General features: G+C 40.1%; 4 protein-coding genes across 7 annotated transcripts in view; 3 read left to right on the top strand and 1 right to left on the bottom strand.

Annotated features, from left to right (window-relative positions):
• The first annotated feature begins 124 nt into the window (after nt 1-124).
• LOC112452967 lies at nt 125-3503 on the top strand. Its single transcript, XM_025013454.1, has 4 exons — nt 125-403; nt 518-1114; nt 1425-1670; nt 1975-3503. Exons 2-4 carry the CDS (start codon nt 1094-1096, stop codon nt 2293-2295), a joined length of 588 nt encoding a protein of 195 aa, XP_024869222.1. The 5' UTR covers nt 125-403; nt 518-1093; the 3' UTR covers nt 2296-3503.
• A 629-nt stretch (nt 3504-4132) lies between these two features.
• On the top strand, nt 4133-14908 carry LOC112452571 (neurexin-4). Of its 2 annotated transcripts, none has more exons than XM_025012862.1 (11): nt 4133-4469; nt 5669-5764; nt 8785-8981; nt 10602-10743; nt 10830-11200; nt 11296-11631; nt 11729-12203; nt 12278-12607; nt 12691-12996; nt 13119-13745; nt 13837-14908. In XM_025012862.1, the coding sequence occupies exons 1-11, from the start codon at nt 4406-4408 to the stop codon at nt 14688-14690; spliced, it is 3798 nt and encodes a 1265-aa protein (XP_024868630.1). In that variant the 5' UTR covers nt 4133-4405; the 3' UTR covers nt 14691-14908. The 2 variants fall into 2 exon arrangements, with proteins under 2 accessions (XP_024868630.1, XP_024868627.1); XM_025012859.1 differs by lacking the exon at nt 8785-8981 and adding an exon at nt 7961-8157.
• LOC112452581 (L-aminoadipate-semialdehyde dehydrogenase-phosphopantetheinyl transferase) lies at nt 5676-7427 on the top strand. Its single transcript, XM_025012869.1, has 2 exons — nt 5676-5764; nt 6280-7427. The coding sequence occupies exon 2, from the start codon at nt 6421-6423 to the stop codon at nt 7294-7296; it is 876 nt and encodes a 291-aa protein (XP_024868637.1). The 5' UTR covers nt 5676-5764; nt 6280-6420; the 3' UTR covers nt 7297-7427.
• Nucleotides 14909-17937: 3029 nt separating the features above from the next.
• Nucleotides 17938-21460, bottom strand: part of LOC112452730 (protein trachealess) — a 76853-nt gene continuing 73330 nt past the window's right edge. For all 3 annotated transcript variants that reach the window (XM_025013092.1, XM_025013099.1, XM_025013109.1), the window contains 3 exons: nt 19904-20051; nt 19697-19821; nt 17938-19581 (listed from right to left, as the gene is read on the bottom strand). In XM_025013092.1, the coding sequence (XP_024868860.1) occupies nt 18242-19581; nt 19697-19821; nt 19904-20051 (1613 nt within the window). In that variant the 3' untranslated portion in view covers nt 17938-18241. The remainder of the gene's footprint in view (nt 19582-19696; nt 19822-19903; nt 20052-21460) is intronic.

The raw sequence follows: 21460 nt of genomic DNA, 5'->3' as shown, positions 1-21460 counted from the left end.
ACATACATATATAAAGAAGACACTATATATGTCACGAAGAGAAACCTTTTCATATTTTACAACTAATTATGCATATCATCGTCGTTATCTACGTCAAAATGGTGCACGTCATCGCTACAGGTGATAACTATTCTGAGCGGCATTGAGGGGGTCTTCATTCGCTTATCGCGTAGTTATCGTAAAGCCATCGTAAAGGTGGAAGCTTATTGTTTTCCAGTTTTCAACGTTGCAACACGACCGACTAATACGATCGAAACTGCCTGAACAATTCCATTTAAAGTTGCGGTTTCACGGTGACAAACGCGATCGAGCGTCCCTCGGCACGACGCTCCGGGCGATCGTCGAATCGAACGTATCGAAAGTGACAATCGCGAGTTTTTAAATGTATTGATCGACATACGAGGTATGCGACCGAGTGGCAAATATTTATTCGTTTTTGCCGCTATTTTGATTTCGACACAGTCGTCATAATTTACTTCACGATTCTACATCCTAATTCGTTAAAATCATTTTCCAGTATTTCTTTATCGCTCGCAAGCGGCTAGCCCGCCGATTTGCATGCGTCGCGCAAGCTGCAGGAATTTGATGCGTCAAGGACCGAGTTGGATTTCTTATCGGGTACTTACACACGTATCTTGCTCCGAACTCGGAACGAATTTTCAGCGTCGCTCGGAACAGAAGCGTCTGGATAAACGATGGGTTGACACGAGGTTTACATACTTTGCGCTCAAGTGCATCCTCGATCCGTTGCGCAACGTTAGTGCGACGTAAAACAATGTGAACACCTCGCTTCGAACGATCCACGATCGTTCGCGAATCGATAGGTTCTTCGGTACACAAAAATTCGATCCCATTGTCGACTATTGATGTATTATTGCCCCGATATAATCGAGTCGTTTTTCTAAAAATATACTCACGTCAAAGAAGATACTATATACGAATGAGATGTGAAAAGGCGGCACTTTTATGTATCAGCTCGCGGGGATCGTTTATCATCGCAAATAAAGTAGTGTACACTTGATAAGTCGGTAGATCAATAACGACTGCGAGGAGGAAATTTGCCTCTCCGACTCTGTTTCATATATAATCCAGGATGTTTTTTCTGATCCTGTTGGTATGTATACCGCCTTGCTGATAATTGATATTTGCCCGGCGATTATCAATAATGTAATATTCGATACGATAATTTTACGCCCGTAATCTTATCTGCGTTCATTCGCCGATCGCTATCGAGGGGTCTCGTACTCTTTGTTTAAATCCGCGCATTGTCGATCGTTGCGACATTAGAAAAGTCGCAGAACGGCGTAGTTTCGAGAGAATAAAAAGCTCGACACTTCGAACCCGCGTATTCCGTCTATAGACGGGGTGAAATTCTCCGCGCGACTCGGAAGCTGTGTATCGAATCTATAATGCAAATTATTCAGGATGCGGATTGCTCCGGCCGCATGCTGGCCACCATCCTGGTCGCGTGGGTGACGACGGCGATGATAGCCTCGATATTACTGCAATGGCAGCACATGTGGATCGTTCTGGTAATATTGACGCTGCTCTTCTTCTTCGTTTGCGGCTACACCGTCTACACCGTGAAAAGAACTCAGGCGAGAATTCTGATCGAGCAGCGAAGAGCGGCGATTCGGACTATCTCGGACATTACTGCCAATCGCGGACAGGTATATACCTTTCTCCGATTTGGAGTTGTATTTATTATTAGAAGAGATTCGAGTTGTATTTATAAAAATTGACATCCAATTATATACCTATCACTAAATGCGCATTGTAAAAATGGTAAATGCAAGCGCTTTAAACCGTGCTACAGAAATATAACAGCTCAATGTATATTTTTAACAATTAACGTTTACGCTGTAATTGGTCGAGCTTTAAGTTTCGCTGTAATATTCCTCCTCGTGTACATTTTAAAAGACACAACATCTCCAACAATCCCAAAGTGCAAAGAGCTAAATTTGTGCTTTGCAGGCGGGACCGCTGGCGTTCACGATGCGCTCGGCTCCAGATTTACCGCCGTCTTACGCGTCTGTGATGACCGTTCAGGAAACATCCGGAACACCTGGTCAAACGTCAAGAACTGTCGATCCACCCGGCGAGAACAAATTCCTCGAGGATCCTCCGCCATACGCCATCGTGGTCGCTTCTATAAATATGCAGGAGCGAAACGCGGAAGTCTCGAATGAACCGTACGTGCTGCCCGTCGAGTTGACGAAAAAATACGACGCCGCCGTCGCTTCCGCTAGTTCCGGCCTCGCCTCCGCGTCACACACGTGCCCGCATCCGAGATGATTTAAACGAATTAGTCCTGCGGAAGACGCAAATAAAGCTGGCACTGAAAAATGCCGAATCACGCGAAGGATGTGCGAACGAGTGGATTTCTGATACGATCACTCGATCAAGATCGAAATCTCTCGTCCGCGAAAGCGATTGTTATCTCGAAGAAATCATCAGCGAGAAGAGCTTATATTGTCAGGCGAAGAAAAACGACCGATCAGAATTCCGAATTCGTATATATATAGTATATACGATCGACTAAAAGCGCGTTTATCGCGAACGAAAGGGTCGCGACACATATCTGTTTCGTTCTTTCAAGAATTTTAATAGATTCTCGTAACCGCGATACCTCGCGCCCGTTTTACGACACGCGAAATCTTTAATTTGTATTCCCCGCATGTCCATCCTTAGCGGAGTTTATACAGCGTTATATGCATTTGTAATTTTTATAGCGCGTGCTGCGTAATAAAGACTGAGTCCGATTTGTAGCACCATTGCAGTTGACCCTTTTACAGTATTGCTGGATTATGAATATTAATTCGAAGAAACCCATCAAACAGCACGCGAGTTTAAGGGCCACTTCGACCAAACTCCGATTAACTTTAATCGTTGCATGATTAGTCTATCTGGAAGTGACCGCATTTGTTAATCTACTTAATGAGCAAATGCGATTGGTCATTTCCAATGGACTAATCAACGATTAAGTTAAACGGATTTTCGTCGAAGTGGCTTTTAGAGACATCTCAAAGTTATCTTTTTTAAAGACGTTTTTAAGACTTTTACCAAAAGACGTTTTATAGACGTCTTCAAGACTTTCTGACAACTCAAACCCCAGATATTATTATATATAGAATTTATGAGACAAACGTTCAGCTAATTTTTATGTTTAAAATTTTTATGTTAATTAAATTTTATGCAAGGTAGGCGTTATGATACAATATATCTGTTGCTCTTCTTCCTGCATGTGCTATGTCTATACAACGATACGAAGTGGTGAATGATGTGGACTGCCTGACTGTCGCAAGAATACAATTAATTCTACATGTAGAAATATTAAATGAATAATAAAATCAAATTTTTTATTCCGGCGAAGGATTTGAGACCATGATTATGCTCCATGATTATGTATATGAATCACCAAAATTCGACGATCGCACAATGTTAATCTCGATCTATATTGTACTTTTCACTATCGTCAAATAAATTTCCATGTAACATAATAAGTGAGCCAACTTGCAAAAATCCTCCACCACCACCGCCGATTCTTTTTTCCATTGTACATTTTTTAGTTTTTTATTTATTTTATTTACAATTTTTTATCAATATGTAATACCGATATAAATTATATATGTCGCAGGGATTTCGTGTAATTCTTTTTTTTTTTCAAAACCCTGGAAAATCCAGAGAATCCATAAAAAACCGGGACATTGTGGAATAAATAAAAATTTTATTAATATAAATATAAATATAATTTATAACATATATATATATTTATAAATATAAATTAATAAAATTTTAACTCGCAATTTCCCTCACAGAATCTAGGATTTAGCAAAATCACTGGTAAAATTGTGTAATTTTTATTTATTCCACAATATTCTCTGGTTTCTGGAATTTTGCAAAAAAACGAATTACACGCTGGTGATATACATATTTTTTTAAATTATTAATATAATTATTACTATAACAGTACCTTGTTGGTAATGTCATCAAATACATTATATGATTGCCGAATGATGATTATGTGTTACCGTCACAGTCACAGTTATATCTGCAAAAGGTAACAGATGTGGAGATCGGGCGCGTCTACGCGGCGCGTCGAGTGACTAATTCGATACATTGGGAATTGGAAACGAAACGGGGAAACGGCAAACGGCCGCGGCACGAGGCGCGGCACAGCGCGGCATTCATCCCCGCGTCACGTCATTCCTCGTCGTTGTTGATCCGCGTCATCGGCGTGCCACCGATCGTAGGAGCGTGCCCTCGAAAGGAAAGTCGACGGAAGGTCCATACAGGGGAAAAATCCAGCGCGAGTGGCACACGTCTCGTTTTTCTCGGGGCTCGAGAATCTCGCGGTGGGACAGAGACTAGAGACGTTTTCCAAGCGCAAGGTTGCGATGGTACGATGACCGCTCTCGGGTGTCTCGTGTACGCATTCGCCGTAGCGGCGGGCTCGCTCGCGTACGCCTGTAAGTACAACCCGACGCATTGAAACCGCTGTGGTGCCGCGCAGTGCGGTAGTGCACACGAGCCCGTAACCCCGTAACACTTCCTGGCACGACCCAGCCCATCTCGGGATAACATGGCGCGCGCGCGCGAGTACGAGACGCGTAAACGGCGTAAACGCAATCTGCGTGCGTCATACACGAACAGATCATCAGGTTCATCTTAAGATCTTATCTGTAATTCGTTTTACTTGCGATTCACAGAGTGTGTTCTATTTGCAGATCGGCGCGCCGTGTAATACGAGACATTCCGAATCCGGAGTACACTCATGCATAAGATATACGCTGAGCACACACGCACATGAAAATGTGAAAAAATTACAGATAGAAACCCGTCGGATATCTGTGCCTAAAGTTGGATGCGAATTACAGATCGTTTAAAATGAGCTTTACACACATTTCGCGTCTGGCAGTTACCATTGTCACGTTATTTCTCATCCATTACTTTTCTCTGCAATGCATTTTGTCCCCGGATAGTCAAACCTGTCGAATTTAGATTTTACGAAGTGCCTGCCACAAATTTTGACAGTAGAGTGACAGTAGAAATGCAACAGGAATCTGCCAGCAGAGTGCGACGGAGTGGATTGCCTGCGGAAACCGAGTAGAATCTGACATGTTCCATTTAAACGGTCTGCTCCGATTGAAATTACAGAGTCTGCTCGATTTTTGCTGGCAATTTGCTAGATTATGTCGGTAGGCTCTATTGGCAAAGCACAAGCTTAATGCGGATGCACTTGCGGATGCCAATCTGCTGCAATATTCTGCTTGAAATGGCTTGAATCTCCTGGCAAACGTACTTTTTGAGATTACTGAATTACTTCATCTCAATTTGTTTTTTTATACATGCATTATACAAAGCGACAATGTACATGGAATCAATAATACTATTAATCTATATATATATATTTTTTGGTGGAAATAAAAATGTTAATTTTACTACAAAATCTATCTCTGAACACTATTACGTACTTTGTTTTATTTTAATTATTCGAATTTAACAACCACATCAAAATAATTTTATGATTGTGCGCTCGCTTAGTAAATCCAAAAGAGTTTTGCTTGCTGCAACGTGTACTTTGCCAGGAGAATATTTTATGATTCTCGCATTTCTATACATAATTTATCAAATATTTTAACAAGGTATTTTTACAATTTTGTCCTAGATGACGACGAATGCATCTTTCCTCTTTTGGATAGAGCTCAACTAACAGCGACGACTTCCTTGCCGGAAAGAGGACCGAACAACGCTAGGCTAAATGGTGAGGAATGAAACGTTTGACTACTTAATCCTTACCTTAATTCCTTTAGGTTTCGTTTCACTTATTAGACGTGAATTATTGTACAACTGTATACTTAATATATGATATATAGTTATATGATATTAGCAGTAGTCTGTTGCTTGCTCTCTATTCCTATGAGGTCTGTCGTTATCTATATTGTGCACTATATTTGCTTTTGTTTGCATTAAGTTACAAATGATTCTGCTACTACTATGCGTTGTTTTCCAAAATGAAAATTCCGGTAAGAGTCAAGAAATTTAATTAGTGTCCAGCGGACACTGTCCGCCGTTGCGCGCTCAATTATGAGAATTAGGTGAGCCTATACGTGCTCGCGACGAGAGAGATGACTCATCGCTCAATCACTTTATATTCTTTCGTCTCGTTTGTCTTCGTCTTTATCATGTAGCACTTTAAGTGGAAATACTTATAATAAAAATCTCTTGGATTGAAAGCAAAACGAACGATAGTATATAATAAATTTATATTTGCTTCAGGTGGATCCTAGCAAGTAGCCTGGAGAGTATCTCAAACGAGATATTTCGAAAAGCATTGCTTTTATAATCAGAGACATATAATTTAACAATATACTACCTGTGATCCTAGACCAGCCAAAGAGTGCATGGGATGTGCAAACTATGAGCGATTTGAACGTTATGCTTAGTGCCAATATCGTTAGAATGTCGTCAGCCGTTCGTTGGGCATTCAATTGGAAAGAGTGGAATCCAAGCGAGCGGGAGTTTGAGCACGCGACTTCTTGTGTACAAAGCGACGAGAAGGAAAGGCTAAAGAGATTTGTGTTTCGTAAGGATGTCCGAGCTTCCCTCGTGGGCAGATTATTAATGAGAAAGTTCGTCAACGAGTATGCCGGTCTTCCGTATGATAAAATCACTTTCGTCAGAGACGAGAACAACAGGCCCGTATTAAAAGATAATTCCACCCTTGTGAACTTTAATGTTTCTCATCAAGGTTCTTACACGGTATTAGCGGGCGAGATTAAAAACGTGAAAATAGGTGTAGATGTTATGACATTAGAATATAACGAGGGTAAAAACATCTCCGAGTTCTTTCGGCTGATGAACAAACATTTCTCTGCGGCTGAATGGGATGAGATCGGAGGTTCAGGCAAATCAGGAGCGGAGCAAATGGCCATGTTTTTCAGACATTGGGCATTAAAAGAGAGCTACGTTAAAGCGCTTGGCGTGGGGGTTTTCGTTGACCTAGGGAGTATAGATTTTCGGACGAATTCAAAATTAAGCGCAGATTCGATCACAACCGATACAGTTTTGCACGTCAACGGAATCAAGCAAGATTGGTTATTCGAAGAGACCTTGCTCGATTCACGGCATTGCGTTGCCGTAGCGTTGCAAGAAAATGATAATTCATTACGATTACGTAGTAATACCCTGTTTGAGATAATGAATTACGATAAACTTGTAGCCCATGCAGTTCCACTCTTTCCGATAGATCCTCAATACACAATCCAATATTTTGCAAAATACGAACAGCCATAGTTTTATTTTATAAGATTTATAAGATCATATCGCAATACGTGAAAAGTAATGTTTGTTTCTTAATATGTCAAGAGGATGGATATTATAAATTGTATATTAGTTTAATTAAAATAATAAAGCACTAAGTAATACTTTACAATTTCTTTAATTACCTTATGGACTGTGAATAATTTCCTATACGTAAAATATTACGATACAGTCAAATTGCAAAATAAGGACTTTATTTTTTCTTAATCTTTGTATAGGGTAAGCATAACAAATCTCAAGAAACGCGATTAAAGTTTTCTATCATTGAAATGTGAAAAGAGAGAAGCGTAATTCAACGTGTTAATTCCGAGTGTCTATACATATATGTATATATATACGTAATGTATATTTATGTTAACGAATGCTATCTTGGCAAACAACTTCATCTTTTCACACAAGAATTGTTATGTAATGCCTGAGAAGTCTTCGGAAGAACTTTTGCATCCTATTGCAGTCTAAAAGATTTGAGTTTGCAACATATAAGTTTGGTACAATCACATGAATTAGACTCTGAGTATAAAAGCAAAGTATTGTCAGGATTAAGTTTGATTATTTGGCTATGTTCTATCCCCATTATTCGTAAGCACTCTCCTACGTTTACTTTGAGTTGCATGCATGCATAAATGTTGTGGTGTAGGCGGAAACGCATGGACGGCTAGCAGCTCTGATTTCGGTCAGTATTTAATAATCGACTTGGGCCAAGTGATGAACATCACAGCTGTGGCGACTCAGGGACGATCGTCGCAGAACGAATATGTTATGGAATATCGTATTGGCTACGGTACCAATGGACTGGATTATGTGGATTTTAAGGAAGAAGATGGTCATGCGAAGGTAAGCTCGTTCTTTCTCGGTGCCGTTGATTTTCTATTCTGGCTTTTAATACTTTTGCTTCTAATAATAATTTAACGACGGTAAGGCTTGGTATAATTAATAAACATGTATAAAACTGAATTAACATGAAGCTTGCTTATGCATGCTTGTAGAAAATAACGTAGTAATCTGTGTAAATATGTATAGAATAGTTAATAAAATATTTTACAAAACTTTATATTATGAACGATATGATCAGGTTTGTTACTGGTAAGTATCTTAATGTGTTTTACACATACTTTCACTTGGACAATGCTTTGCACCAATCATTTTTGTTTTCGTTATTTAAATTAAATATCTACTTATTTCGCTAAATGTTACATTATTTTTTTCTAACATATAAACATACATTGGGATGCAAAATAACATATATTAAATAAAAATTCATACGATAGCTGAATGTAAGACTTAAATGAATCTTATAGATTTAGAAATACAGATTTATAACTAAAATAGATTGACTAGCAAAAGTTATCACGAAATAAATTAAATTAAATTCACGATCCTTTCATTATTTCCTATATCCAATTGCATGGTTTGCTTCTACTTTTCTCCTCTTACACATGGACATGGAGCTGGGCTTTACAGGAGATTCCGCGTGGTCACCAGAACTTAGCAGTTACAATCAACATCTTACTATGGAGCTGGGGGACAGATATGAGATCCGCAGCATTGCTACGCGAGGGCGGGCACACACTAATGAATACGTGACAGAATATATTATCCAATATTCTGATGATGGTCAAGCTTGGGCCAGTTATGAAAGCCAGGATGGTGTAGATGAGGTATTGAATTTCAAGGATAGAGTCCACAATTTTTCTACTCTCACGTATATACAGGGTGATTCTTTCATACAACACACAAACACATAACACGTACGCAAACACACACACACAAATATTAAAATATATATTTTGTTACAATATTAAATCATAATGTAAAGTTTTTTGTTTAGATATTTGTAAAATTTTCTAGGAAGATGTATTGCGATGAAAACGAATGCATATAAATTTAATTTCAATGATCTTTTTGCTCTTCTACGTATACACTGATGATAAGCTGATAATATTATTTTCTTAATCATTGATCTTTCGTAGAAATATTGTAGAAATTTTATTAACGAAATGAGTTTCTTTAAAAACTTCTCGTACATTTTAAAAGATACTATTTGGAATCTTCTGTTCTAATAATCGCTATTGGGATTTGAAAATTAAAAATAAATTATGGTGTCATTATGATAATGTGGAAGAGGCTTGTGAGGAGCTTAGAGCTCTTAGAATCGCATATTTGGATTACAAATGCAATATCGCCTCCGTATTGCATTTGCATTTGTATTGTCAAATGCATCTTTTGTTTCGTCAAACATCTTTTCTCAATAATAGAACTTGAATATGACAGATTTGATGATAGAATTGATAAATGGTTTTACTGCTTGGGTATTCAATATTTAATACGGACTATTTGTTTATCTAAAAAAGAGATTATCCACTTGTGGAATTTATACATAAAAATCATAGAAAAGGAATTTATATAATTCATCAGAAAGAAGTAATATTTTGCTTCTCTAGAATTTTGTTCATAATGGCACCATATCCATAGCTCTTTATGATCATCATACGTCCGCTCTTAATATTGGCGTGTCTTTTGTCACTAACAATTTGCCTATACTAACGTACATACTTATGCAATTAACGGTGATTGGGTAACATTCGTTGCATTTATTAAAAACTTGTGACATAAGCGAGTGATCTTTGCCTGAGTGCGCGCAATATAAATCGTGCAATTAAATTAACTTTTATAATCCTTTTAATGTGACATGATTTTCAATATATCTAAATTAACTGTTTGGCGAACAGTTCTCTATTTCTGATAGCTACTCTTCGTATAAGTATTTACTTTTGACTTACAGCATGCACGCAATTTATTTAACCCTTCGTAGTCACACATCTCTAGAATCCCGTGTTAGTCATACTGGGTCATATGGACTTAGTCGATTTTGAATGGTTGCCATTTTAATGGTATCGGTCTGATCGGGTTCAAAGAATTCTGGAACATACCTTGAACATTCTAGAATATAAAACTGCGGTTTTGTGAGAAATCAAATGGCAACATGTTGAAAAAGAAATCGTGAACGAGTACATGATTAACGATAATCTCTACCTATAGAGGATACTTCAAACTCTTGTAGATGGCGGACGAGGCCCCATTTTAAGTTAGGTATTTAGCTGATATTTAGATCCAAATGAGGGTGGGCCCAATGGACCCATGTGTGACTACGAAGGGTTAAATTCTGCACGATTGTCGCGGCGATTAATTACTGACTGACACTGAGGTAGCAAACAGGGAATATCGATTTAATAACAGCAGGCACCCTAAACATTCTCATCTCTCCTTTTTTTCTACAGATGTTTAAAGGTAATGTAGACGGAGACAGAATAAAACTTAATAAGTTTGAAGTGCCGATAATCGCGCAATGGATTAGAATAAATCCAACACGATGGCGAGACAGGATATCACTGAGGGTCGAACTTTACGGATGCGACTACGGTATAAGATAATAATTATATGCGTCTGTTTTGTGTGAGACGGTACATCAGTTTGTAAGATGACAAATCTATCGTTTTACATTTCAGTGTCCGACGTTGTTTCCTTTAACGGATCCTCCCTCGTACGGCTAGATTTACTCAGAGAGCCTATCGAGACTGATAGACATTTTATACGTTTCCGATTTAAGACGAACAACGCCGATGGCGTGTTAATGTACTCCCGTGGCACGCAGGGTGATTATATAGCCTTGCAATTGCGCGACAACAGGATGTTACTTAATATCGATCTCGGATCCGGTATTATGACGAGTTTATCCGTCGGTAGTCTTCTGGACGATAACATGTGGCACGACGTTTTAATTTCACGCAATCGTAAAAATATTTCCTTCTCTGTCGACAGAGTACTGATTAAAGGTAGAATAAAAGGAGAGTTTCATCGACTGGATTTAAATCGAGAGGTGACTTTTTTTTAAATTAACGTAAAGCGATACGGCACTTAGTCGATCAGTTATATGAACGCATTTGGATTAACTTGAATGACTGCTCCTTCTAGCTCTACATCGGCGGTGTGCCTAACAAACAGGATGGTTTAGTGGTGAACCAAAACTTCACCGGTTGCATAGAGAACTTTTATTTAAATGCAACGAATATAATTCACGAGCTGAAGGAAACGATATACGACGAGAATTTGCGATACTACAAGATCAATACGATCTACACCTGTCCGGAACCTCCGATAATACCCGTCACGTTTTTAACTCCCGGATCTTTTGCCAGGCTGAGAGGCTACGAGGGTGTACCGTCTATGAATGTTTCTCTCGCATTTCGAACATACGAAGAGAGAGGAATAATTCTTCACCATCAGTTCACGACTCCGGGCTTCGTCAAGGTTGTGTACATTTTCATTATAATTCTTCGAGCACAGCGTTTAATGCTACTCGTAAATATAGCGCAATTAAATTTATTTGTGTATTTTTAATATGCAGTTATATCTGGAAGAAGGTAAATTGAAGGTCGACGTAAAAACGAAGGAGTACCCGTTCGCGAGTTTGGACAATTTTTACGAAAAGTTCAACGATGGGAAATGGCATCAAGTAATCTTGACGATCGCCAAAAATTCACTCGTTTTAAATGTTGATGGGCGCCCGATGAAAACGGAGCGTCTCCTGGATATGTTAACCGGATCGCATTATTTGATCGGCGGTGTAATCGGAGCAGGGAGCAATTATGGCTTTGTTGGCTGTATGAGAATGATAAGTATCGATGGAAATTATAAATTGCCGACCGACTGGAAGGAAGAGGAGTACTGCTGTAAGAACGAGGTTGTCTTCGACACTTGTCAGATGGTGGATCGCTGCAATCCGAATCCTTGCAAGCACTTCGGTGTTTGCCGTCAAAATTCTGAAGAGTTCTCCTGCGATTGTGCCAATACTGGATACACCGGCGCCGTCTGTCACACCTGTAAGTAATTCAACGTGTGTTAATAAAATATAAAATATCTCTGCTAAAGTTAACAATATTACAATTTTATGCAGCGTTAAATCCCCTATCGTGCGAGGCATATAAGAATATGAATTCGGTAAATCAGCGTGCGGAAATTAAAATCGACGTGGACGGGAGCGGGCCGTTGAAGCCTTTCCCTGTCACCTGCGAGTTCTTCGCCGACGGCCGCGTAATGACGGTTTTACGTCATAGTAACGAGCATTCGACTCCTGTCGATGGATTCGAGGAACCTGGCAGCTTCATACAGGACGTTAATTACGACGCTGACCTTGATCAAATAGAGGCTTTATTAAATCGATCTATAAGCTGTAGACAAAGGATAAATTACGCGTGCAAACATTCCAGGTTATTTAATTCCCCAGGTAATTATGTCTTAAATATCTGGCGTCTTGTACCCTGACATTCTTTTTATAAACCTCTTATTAATCTTTACGATCGTTTCCAGTTTCCCAAAACGATTACTTCAGACCAAACTCGTGGTGGGTGAGTCGGAATAATCAAAAGATGGATTACTGGGGCGGCGCGTTGCCCGGGTCGCGAAAGTGCGAGTGCGGTATACTTGGAAATTGCGCGGATCCTACCAAGTGGTGCAACTGCGACGCTAATCTGGAGGGATGGTTAGAGGATGGTGGGGATATTACAGAGAAAGAGTATCTTCCCGTCAAACAGTTACGTTTCGGCGACACCGGTACGCCGCTCGACGAAAAAGAGGGTCGTTACATGTTGGGTCCGCTCATTTGCGAGGGCGATGGTATGTTCAATTATTTTTTTTTTATTCCAATATACATACAATGAATGGATAATCATCATTCATTACTATTAATTAATTAATTCTCGACGGCATGAATATAACACGTGGTCATCTTATTATAGATTTGTTCAAGAACGTAGTCACATTCCGTATAGTAGATGCTACCATTAATTTGCCGACCTTTGATATTGGGCACAGCGGCGACATTTATTTCGAGTTTAAAACTACTGTCGAAGATGCTGTGATAATTCATAGCAGAGGACCCACCGATTACATCAAGGTTTCTATAAACACTGGCAATCAGATACACTTCCAGTATGTGGCCGGTGGAGGGCCGCTTACCGTTAGCGTGCAAACATCTTACAATTTGGCTGACAATAAGTGGCATTCCGTGTCAGTGGAGAGAAATCGCAAGGAGGCCCGGATTGTCATCGACGGGGCGCTGAAGAACGAAGTGCGAGAACCTCCGGGTCCAGTGCGAGCGTTACACCTTACCTCGGCTTTCGTGGTGGGTGCTACGACCGATTACAGGGACGGATTCGTCGGTTGTCTAAGAGCGCTACTTCTCAACGGTCAGTTGCAAGACCTGAGGGGTTACGCTCGGCGCGGATTGTACGGCATTACGGAAGATTGTATCGGCAGGTGTGAGAGTAATCCTTGCCTCAACAATGGCACGTGCCATGAAAGATACGATGGATACTGGTGCGACTGCCGATGGACCGCATTTAAGGGACCAATTTGTGCGGACGGTAAGTAGGAAAGATAATTTCGAACACAAAATGTCCAATGAAATCTGCTACTATTAATCTCGGTTATTATTATTTAAATTACTATTTTCAGAGATTGGCGTGAACATGCGACCTAGTTCGATGATAAAATATGACTTCATGGGCAGCTGGCGTTCCACCATCGCTGAGAAAATACGCGTTGGCTTTACGACAACGAATCCGAAAGGATTTCTATTGGGCCTGTTCTCCAATATTTCTGGAGAATACATGACTATAATGGTATCAAATAGCGGACATTTACGCGTAGTATTTGACTTCGGTTTCGAACGGCAGGAGGTCATATTCCCGTTCAAGCATTTCGGTTTGGGGCAGTATCACGATGTCAGGATCGGCAGGAAGAATTCAGGCGCCACTTTGATAATGCAGATCGATAATTATGAGCCAAAGGAGTTTAATTTTAACATAAAGAATTCCGCGGACGCGCAATTCAACAATATCCAGTACATGTACATTGGCAGGAACGAATCTATGACGGAGGGATTCGCGGGCTGCATATCGAGGGTTGAATTTGACGACATATATCCGCTAAAGCTGCTCTTCCAAGAGAACGGACCTATAAATGTGCGTTCACTCGGTACTCCTTTGACCGAAGACTTCTGCGGGGTCGAGCCGATTACGCATCCACCAGATATCGTAGAGACGCGACCACCGCCTGACGTGGATGAGGAGAAAGTGAGAGCGGCGTACAACGAGACTGACACAGCTATTCTGGGAAGCGTGCTAGCGGTTATTCTGATTGCACTTGTGATCATGGCGATTCTTATAGGCAGATATATGTCTAGGCATAAGGGCGAATACTTGACGCAGGAAGACAAGGGTGCTGAAATTGCTCTGGATCCGGATTCAGCGGTCGTAAACTCTGCCACCGGCCATCAAGTCCAGAAAAAGAAAGAGTGGTTTATCTAAAAATGATCTAAAACTGAAATGCATCATATTAGATATGTATGCGTTAGAGAGAAGTAACGAATACACATTAACTTAATCTAAAATATTATATATACGTCTTTGATAAGGATAAAGTCTTTTTTGCTCCATTCAACTATTATCTTTTTATATATGTTATAATTTTGTGTCAGGGACACAGAAATGAATCATAGAAATAGAATCCAAAAAGCTGGTTAAGATTCAGAAAAACGAACTTTTGAATTTGATATGAGATCTGTATAACGGCTTTGTTAAATGCTTAAATTTTTAATTACAAGTCCAATTGTTAATATTATTTAGAGATTATTTGTGTATGTGATGTCTCTCCTGGAGGGTTTGACAGCAATACCATAAAGAGGCCTAATGTTCTTTGAAACACTAAGAAAATATTTTGTCGCTATCTCTAATAGTTTTCGAGCACACATTTTTTTGTAATACTTTACGTGAACACTATATTTAAACTAAAACAAATGCTCAGAAATTGCAATTACATTTTGTAAAACTAAATCTGAGTTTTGGTTAGCTTTTTCGGAGCTTGTTTCACTATATAACATTCACGAGATTGTTATTCCATATTATTTCTTAATGTATTTCTCGCAATTTTGCATAATATGATAGCCGGTATATCAAAATTTCCTTAAAGTGCAATTACAATAGCAAATAAATGATTTTTATTTTTACATCTTGCATGCGTTTATTGTGTGAATAAGAAAAATAATTAACTGATTATATTATCTATATAATTAGAATTTTCTGACTAGAATGTGGTATATAATTATCATTCTCATTGTGTCGTTATTCCAATTTAAATACATTTTCACGGTGGAGCATAAAAGAGCATTTTATGTAATATAACTAGAGTTTCCATGTACAAAGCTATCTTTACTACAGATAAACTTATATATTTCGTTCTCTCTCTTTTTTTAAATAAGTTTACAGTATTAATCGAAATGTCTACCGTCCAAAGTGTGTTTAATACTTTTTTTAGATTTATTTTATTTTCACTTGTATATGTGATTATTTTACAGATGTTTTTTTTTTTACTTAATCTGCAAACTCACTGTAGTAATTTAATATTAATGTAGCATTAAGAATAATAATTGTAATGATAACTACAACGGCAGAAACGATAATAATTGTATACTAATCATGTAACACAAAATGAAAATGTACATAAGTCATTTTTGTACGAATAGCATATTCGTTATTTCTGCTATATATAAATCAATATCTAGTACAACGATCACGTTGAAGAGAAAACATGCATTTTTCACGTTTCTGTACGAACAAACCGCTAATACAAATAATACTCAAGTTGGAAAAAAAAATTACATAATGATCTGAATGAACTATATATCTTTTTTATACAGAGAACGGAATTAAACAAAAATAAATCATTTATGCGTTCCATTCTTGTTTTATTTTTCATCAAGACTTTTTTGAATGTGTGATTTACGTTTCCGTTTTAAAAGAAATCATTATTCTTCAAAAAACGGACAATCAATAATTTAAGTCCTATATCCTAAATGTTTTCTCCACACCATAAATAGTTACTTACCGATATTATTTACGAAACGTTTACTTACGGTTCACCTGGTGGACTCGCCTCGTCGGATGATGTTGCATCCAAGCATGCGAAACATAATTACAAAAGTTTCTGCAATCAACGTCATTATACGAGAGAAACTTATAACGTTTCGTCGCATGGACGTACTTCGTCGTGAACGATCCTTTTAAATTGAGCACGAAAGAAATCGATGAATGCTGAGCGAGTGAACTTTTAGGCACGTAAGCTGTATTTACACGTGTACTTGTCAAAAACAACTGGTCGAAATGTTTAAACATTAAAATACAATAACTTTCGTAAAAGAATTCGCTACCTCCAGAGCAATGTTGACTTCTTCTCGCGTGCGCGATACGTGTCCCCTCTCGATATATCTACATTCTTCATCTATCCTACATTTAGAAGGTAAAATCGCTAGAGCAGTCTATATATAAATATACATACAAATGTCTCTTGTTCTTAATAAGTAAAGAATCTCAGTGCGTATTTTAATAAAAGTGTCTTTTTAATATCACTCGTGTCTTTTTTTTTCTCTGGATTGCTCTCCGTTTCCATATACGACTGCCGTGTCGCGTTCCATTCTTTCAGTCTCGTTTTCCAGTCTCGTAACTTGTTTATCATTTTTCGTGGGTCACGACTGTTAAACCTGGACGTGACTGGATAACAATTGGTATCGAATGTAGATCAATTGTTCTTTACTTTCTACTGAGAAGTATTCGGTACTTCCTCAATCGCAAGTTGAAGTCTAAAACAAGAAGCTTGCAACAACGAACTCTTTGGAACAGACCGATTGTACATAGCGCATTCCGAGTAACAAATTCAATATTTAATTGACTAAAACAGATACGTCAGCTACGAATTAATAGAGATAGCGATTTCTCTTAAGTATGCCGTGCTATTTGTCAAACACCCTTCGTATGATACCGAAATAAATTTTATCAGCGTTTTTTTCTCTCTTAAATAAAATAAACAGCGTATCAGAGAGAGAGACAGGGTTGTATCATCCGCTTTACGAAAATTATCGCACAACGAAATATGGTACAAATTATTCCAAGTACCATAATGGAGTAAATCACCGGTAATACGGTAATCACATTTGATTAGTAATATTTAACACAATTGCGAAAACAGTTCCTCAGAAGTTGTTTCCTCGCTTACTTTAAGATATCGGTTTCTCTGTAAATTCTCTCTTTTCAAAACTCCGTTGGATGAGAGACTTGGCGAGAGTTGGAACGCGCGTCTTTCGACCGCGAAAAACCGTCAAAGTTATTAGAAGAAAATATTTTAACAAGAGATAACGTAACATGACTCCGAGTCAAGTTTTGAATTTCTCGTAATAACTCTTGATGACATTTCGAGGATATAAAAAAACGTAGTCCAACTATCGCCTAATCATTTATCCAATTGTTTTTGGAGAAATAAATTTACATAAATACGGACGTCCTAAAATCCAATGAAAAATGAAATAATATAATTATAATACATACATATACAGGATAATTTCGTCCTGTATATCACATATATATATATATATATAATAAATCGCGAATCCTTAGATATATTACGATCTCTTTGAGCGTCGCGTTAAAATCACTTGGAACACGCACGGTGAACACGCATGAGTTTCTCAGTTGGCTCCATATTTACGCAGATACCTCCGGAAAGTCAACATATATATAATAATTTATTCATTATATTACAATAAATCGTTCTACATAATGGAGAAGAGAGCGATTGTTACAGCGCCGAGTCTCGGCGACTCGGCAGGAAGGAGCGGCGAGGTGAAGCCTCCCCGCCGCCGCCGATCCCAACGACAACGAAGATCGCTCGCCAACGATCGCCAAAGATTAGCGACAAGATAGCGTATCACTGATATGCACGAGAAAGAGGGCTTTGGGTTTAATTACAGTCGCTTAAGTACACGTGGTTCCGCGTACACGGGCGGGTGGAACTCCTACGGGTGGGGCCACTAGGAGGCCGAAGTGTACCAGCCGTTCGCCGTCGACTTGTTGCTCGGGTGGTAGATGTGGAAGCCGGCGCTACTGGCCGGATGATGGTAGAACTGCGGTTGTTCCGTCAGACCTGCTGAGGCGTATGCCGCCGCGGCGTCTAAGGCACTCGGATGGACAGTGGCCGAGTACACCTGGGGCTTCAAGGGTAACGGCTGGGCCGGTTCGTACTGGTGACGAAGAACGGGGTCCGCGTACGCCGACGAGCCTTCGTAGCTGCTTATCACGTTTACGGGATGCAGTTGCTGCTGCTGCTGCTGTTGCTGCTGCTGTTGCTGTTGCTGCTGCTGTTGCTGCTGCTTGCTGTCCCGTGGCGAGACCGACGACGGTGGCGTCATCGCCGAATGATAGTCCACCGAGTAGCCGGCCGCGGTGGCGGATGTGTACGATGAAACTAGACTGGTGAAAGCATCGGCGCAGCTAGTGCCGTTCGATGCTTTTTGATTGTGAGCGGCGAGAACAAATTGGTGCTCGCCGTACGTGCTGGAGCCCTCCGAGCCCGGCGGCGTGGGTAGAGGTCCATTCGGGGCAGTTTCGCCCGGGTAGTAGATACCGGCCGACGTGGGTGCGCGCGTACCGCCGCTCGACGTGATTCCGTGCACATTGGCGCGTATCACGCTCTCCCGATTGGCAGCGTAAAGTTGCCTAAGGAGCGCGGAGGCGGGTAAAGGAGCGGCGGCAGACTGCTGCGGACTCAGATGGCCTAGATGATGGTGCGCGCCGATCCACTGTATCGTACTCCGCTGTTGCTGCTGCTTCAACAACGCGTCCGTGCTGAAATCTGTCGGCTGGTGAAGCGCCGCCGGGGAGTTGGACTTGTTCAGCGAGCTCCCCGGTAGGTGCTTCGACATAGCCTGTTCCAGATCTTTCACCGACGTTCCCGTACTTTCGGCACTGTCCATCCTGCTGCCCTCAGCGCGACGTGACGACTTTGGACTGGTCGAACAGAGCGCCTGTTCGGTGGCCGAGATCGAATGCGTGGACGTCGCGCTAGGACTAAGCGCGCGGGTTCTCTCGCCGTTCGTTTCCTTCACCGGACTAGCCTCCTCTTCGTCCTCCTCTTCGTTGGAGCTGCTGTCGTCGTCATGGATCTTTCGTTTGTGCCCTCGCAGTCTTACCACGAGCGTGTCGAGATTCCCGACCGCTGTTTGCGACTCTTGTTGCAACTGGGCTATATTGTCGTTATGCCGGCTACCTCGCTTCTCGCTTTCCGACGCGTGGCTCTCCTCCTGTTCCTCGGGCGGCGACCGATGCGATTGCTCCTGATGCTGATTCGCAGGGCCGCCTCGACTACGACCCTCTGAAATCAAAAGTCGGAACGAATATTGCCTCAAGACGGAGGAAGATAAGAACTTTCCGGGACCGGCGAGCTGGGAAAATTGTAGCTTTTCGCTAAATCAAAGAACGTTTTGTACCTCCTCTGTCAGCGTCCGGCGATCCGTTCTCCGGATCGTTCCCGGCTGTATCTTCCCTTTTGACGCCGCTGACACCGTCCTCTAACTGACAGCAGTCCATAATTAAATTTTCGTATTCTCGACCGCTATAAAAAAGACGATTAAACACAATAAGGTTTGACAGAAAAGTCAGTCCGTCGTTCGTTACTCACTTAGTTGATGACTCACCTTATGACATAATTGACGCAAATGATATTCTGCTCCTCGGCATTTTTCGAATTGCACACGACGGTAGCGCACGTCTGCAGCCACGTGAATCCGCCACTCTTGTTCATCAGCCGATAGTAATGCGTCAGCACTTGTCCTTTATGGATCACTGAAATCACAATCGCAGCTGAGCATTTTTTGAGGGCCTCGATTTACCCATGAGAAATATAGCCGCAAAAATATTATAACTAAGGTAAATGTACCAATGCCTGGACAGTCAGCGGACACGTACCTATGCCTGGACACCTTTATCATTTTAGTCCTTAAATATAAGTATAACGCGAATTAACGTTTGGATACTATAACTAAAGTTTCAAAATACAAAAAAAATATTTTTATCTTTGATTTTAATTTGCATTATACCCCAAGTAGCAAAGATGACGTCTAAAGACGTCTTATTGACGTCATAGACGTCAAAGACATTATTAAGACATCATTTGACGTCACTTTGCTACCTGGGACTTATTTAAAGACTAAAATGATAAAGGTGTCTAGACATAGGTATACATATCCACTGACTGTCCCGGCATTGGTACATTCACCTAAAATTTTCTTATTTTTCCAAGCACTTCGCACTTTTTCGAAAGTACTATACAATTAGCGTCGAAGCTACCGTTTGTACGACGATCAAGGAGAAGATAAGCATTCCATATATATCGGGAATGCGAATATTAATCAATTTGTTTGTTTTCGGAGTAAATGTTCGATTTCAGCTCTGTATAATGCTCTTAGAAGTGGCGTTCGTAGCCCGTCCCGCCAAAGATAATTCGTTCATTTATAAAAAGGTTTTCTAAATCTTTTGTTAGTTTGTTGGAACAAAGACTATCGACAATTTTCCGTATAACTATCTTTTTGACAATGTGCTTATTTGTGTCGGGGAGTAGCTTATCGCTGTCCGAGGAGTCGAATCGACGAAGACACGTTAAAGTATATCGCGACGACGTCGTATATTTTTTATAAGAAAAAAATCAAATCTTCATATATACTTATGTATAAATATATTGATCTCAGAAATCTGTGCATTATCGTATCTCGAAAACACTTAATTAACGAAAAAGCATGACATTCGTTCGTTTTACAGGAGAGTCGCGCGACAGTTATACATTTTTACGTTATTTACGCGATCGAATGATCATCAATGAGAAACGTTATCCCCAACGCCTACGTGGCTAGTAATCTCATGTGAAACGTTCAAATACAAACAGATACGTACTTACTAAATCTGCAAGCGGTCGCGCGCAGTCGAAAAGACCAACGTATTAATACTTTCGTGCTTTTCTCTCTTCCCGGACAGCTTTGACACCCATCGCGCTCTTTCACCAAAGTATTTTCCTAGAACAGTAGGAGCAAGAAATTCTGCGTGGCAGATCTATCGGCTTTGTTTGTTGGGAAACGTATGTATATGAATAACGTGACGGCTCTATTTTCGTTAATGGTTTTCTCGAGTACAGTACTGCAGCGAAAAAAAGAAGGCAGAAGCAAATTTACTTTGCACTAATAAAAAAAAAATATTTATTT

The sequence above is a fragment of the Temnothorax curvispinosus genome, unplaced genomic scaffold (assembly GCF_003070985.1).
Source record: "Temnothorax curvispinosus isolate PA1 unplaced genomic scaffold, ASM307098v1 QBEX01000305.1, whole genome shotgun sequence".
Taxonomy (NCBI): domain Eukaryota; kingdom Metazoa; phylum Arthropoda; class Insecta; order Hymenoptera; family Formicidae; genus Temnothorax; species Temnothorax curvispinosus.
The sequence above is the reverse complement of the archived record's forward strand: the minus strand, read 5'-3'. Positions and strand labels throughout refer to the sequence as shown.

What these genes read in the sequence shown, in the direction of transcription:
- LOC112452571 (XM_025012862.1), top strand. Translation starts at nt 4,406, where the DNA reads ATGACCGCTCTCGGGTGTCTCGTGTACGCATTCGCCGTAGCGGCGGGC. An exon ending in GAACAACGCTAGGCTAAATG is followed by an intron (nt 5,765 to 8,784) that starts GTGAGGAATGAA and finishes TGGGCTTTACAG; the next exon opens with GAGATTCCGCGTGGTCACCA. An exon ending in ACTTTACGGATGCGACTACG is followed by an intron (nt 10,744 to 10,829) that starts GTATAAGATAAT and finishes TTTACATTTCAG; the next exon opens with TGTCCGACGTTGTTTCCTTT.
- LOC112452581 (XM_025012869.1), top strand. Translation starts at nt 6,421, where the DNA reads ATGAGCGATTTGAACGTTATGCTTAGTGCCAATATCGTTAGAATGTCG.
- LOC112452967 (XM_025013454.1), top strand. Translation starts at nt 1,094, where the DNA reads ATGTTTTTTCTGATCCTGTTG. An exon ending in TGTTTTTTCTGATCCTGTTG is followed by an intron (nt 1,115 to 1,424) that starts GTATGTATACCG and finishes CAAATTATTCAG; the next exon opens with GATGCGGATTGCTCCGGCCG. An exon ending in TTACTGCCAATCGCGGACAG is followed by an intron (nt 1,671 to 1,974) that starts GTATATACCTTT and finishes TGTGCTTTGCAG; the next exon opens with GCGGGACCGCTGGCGTTCAC.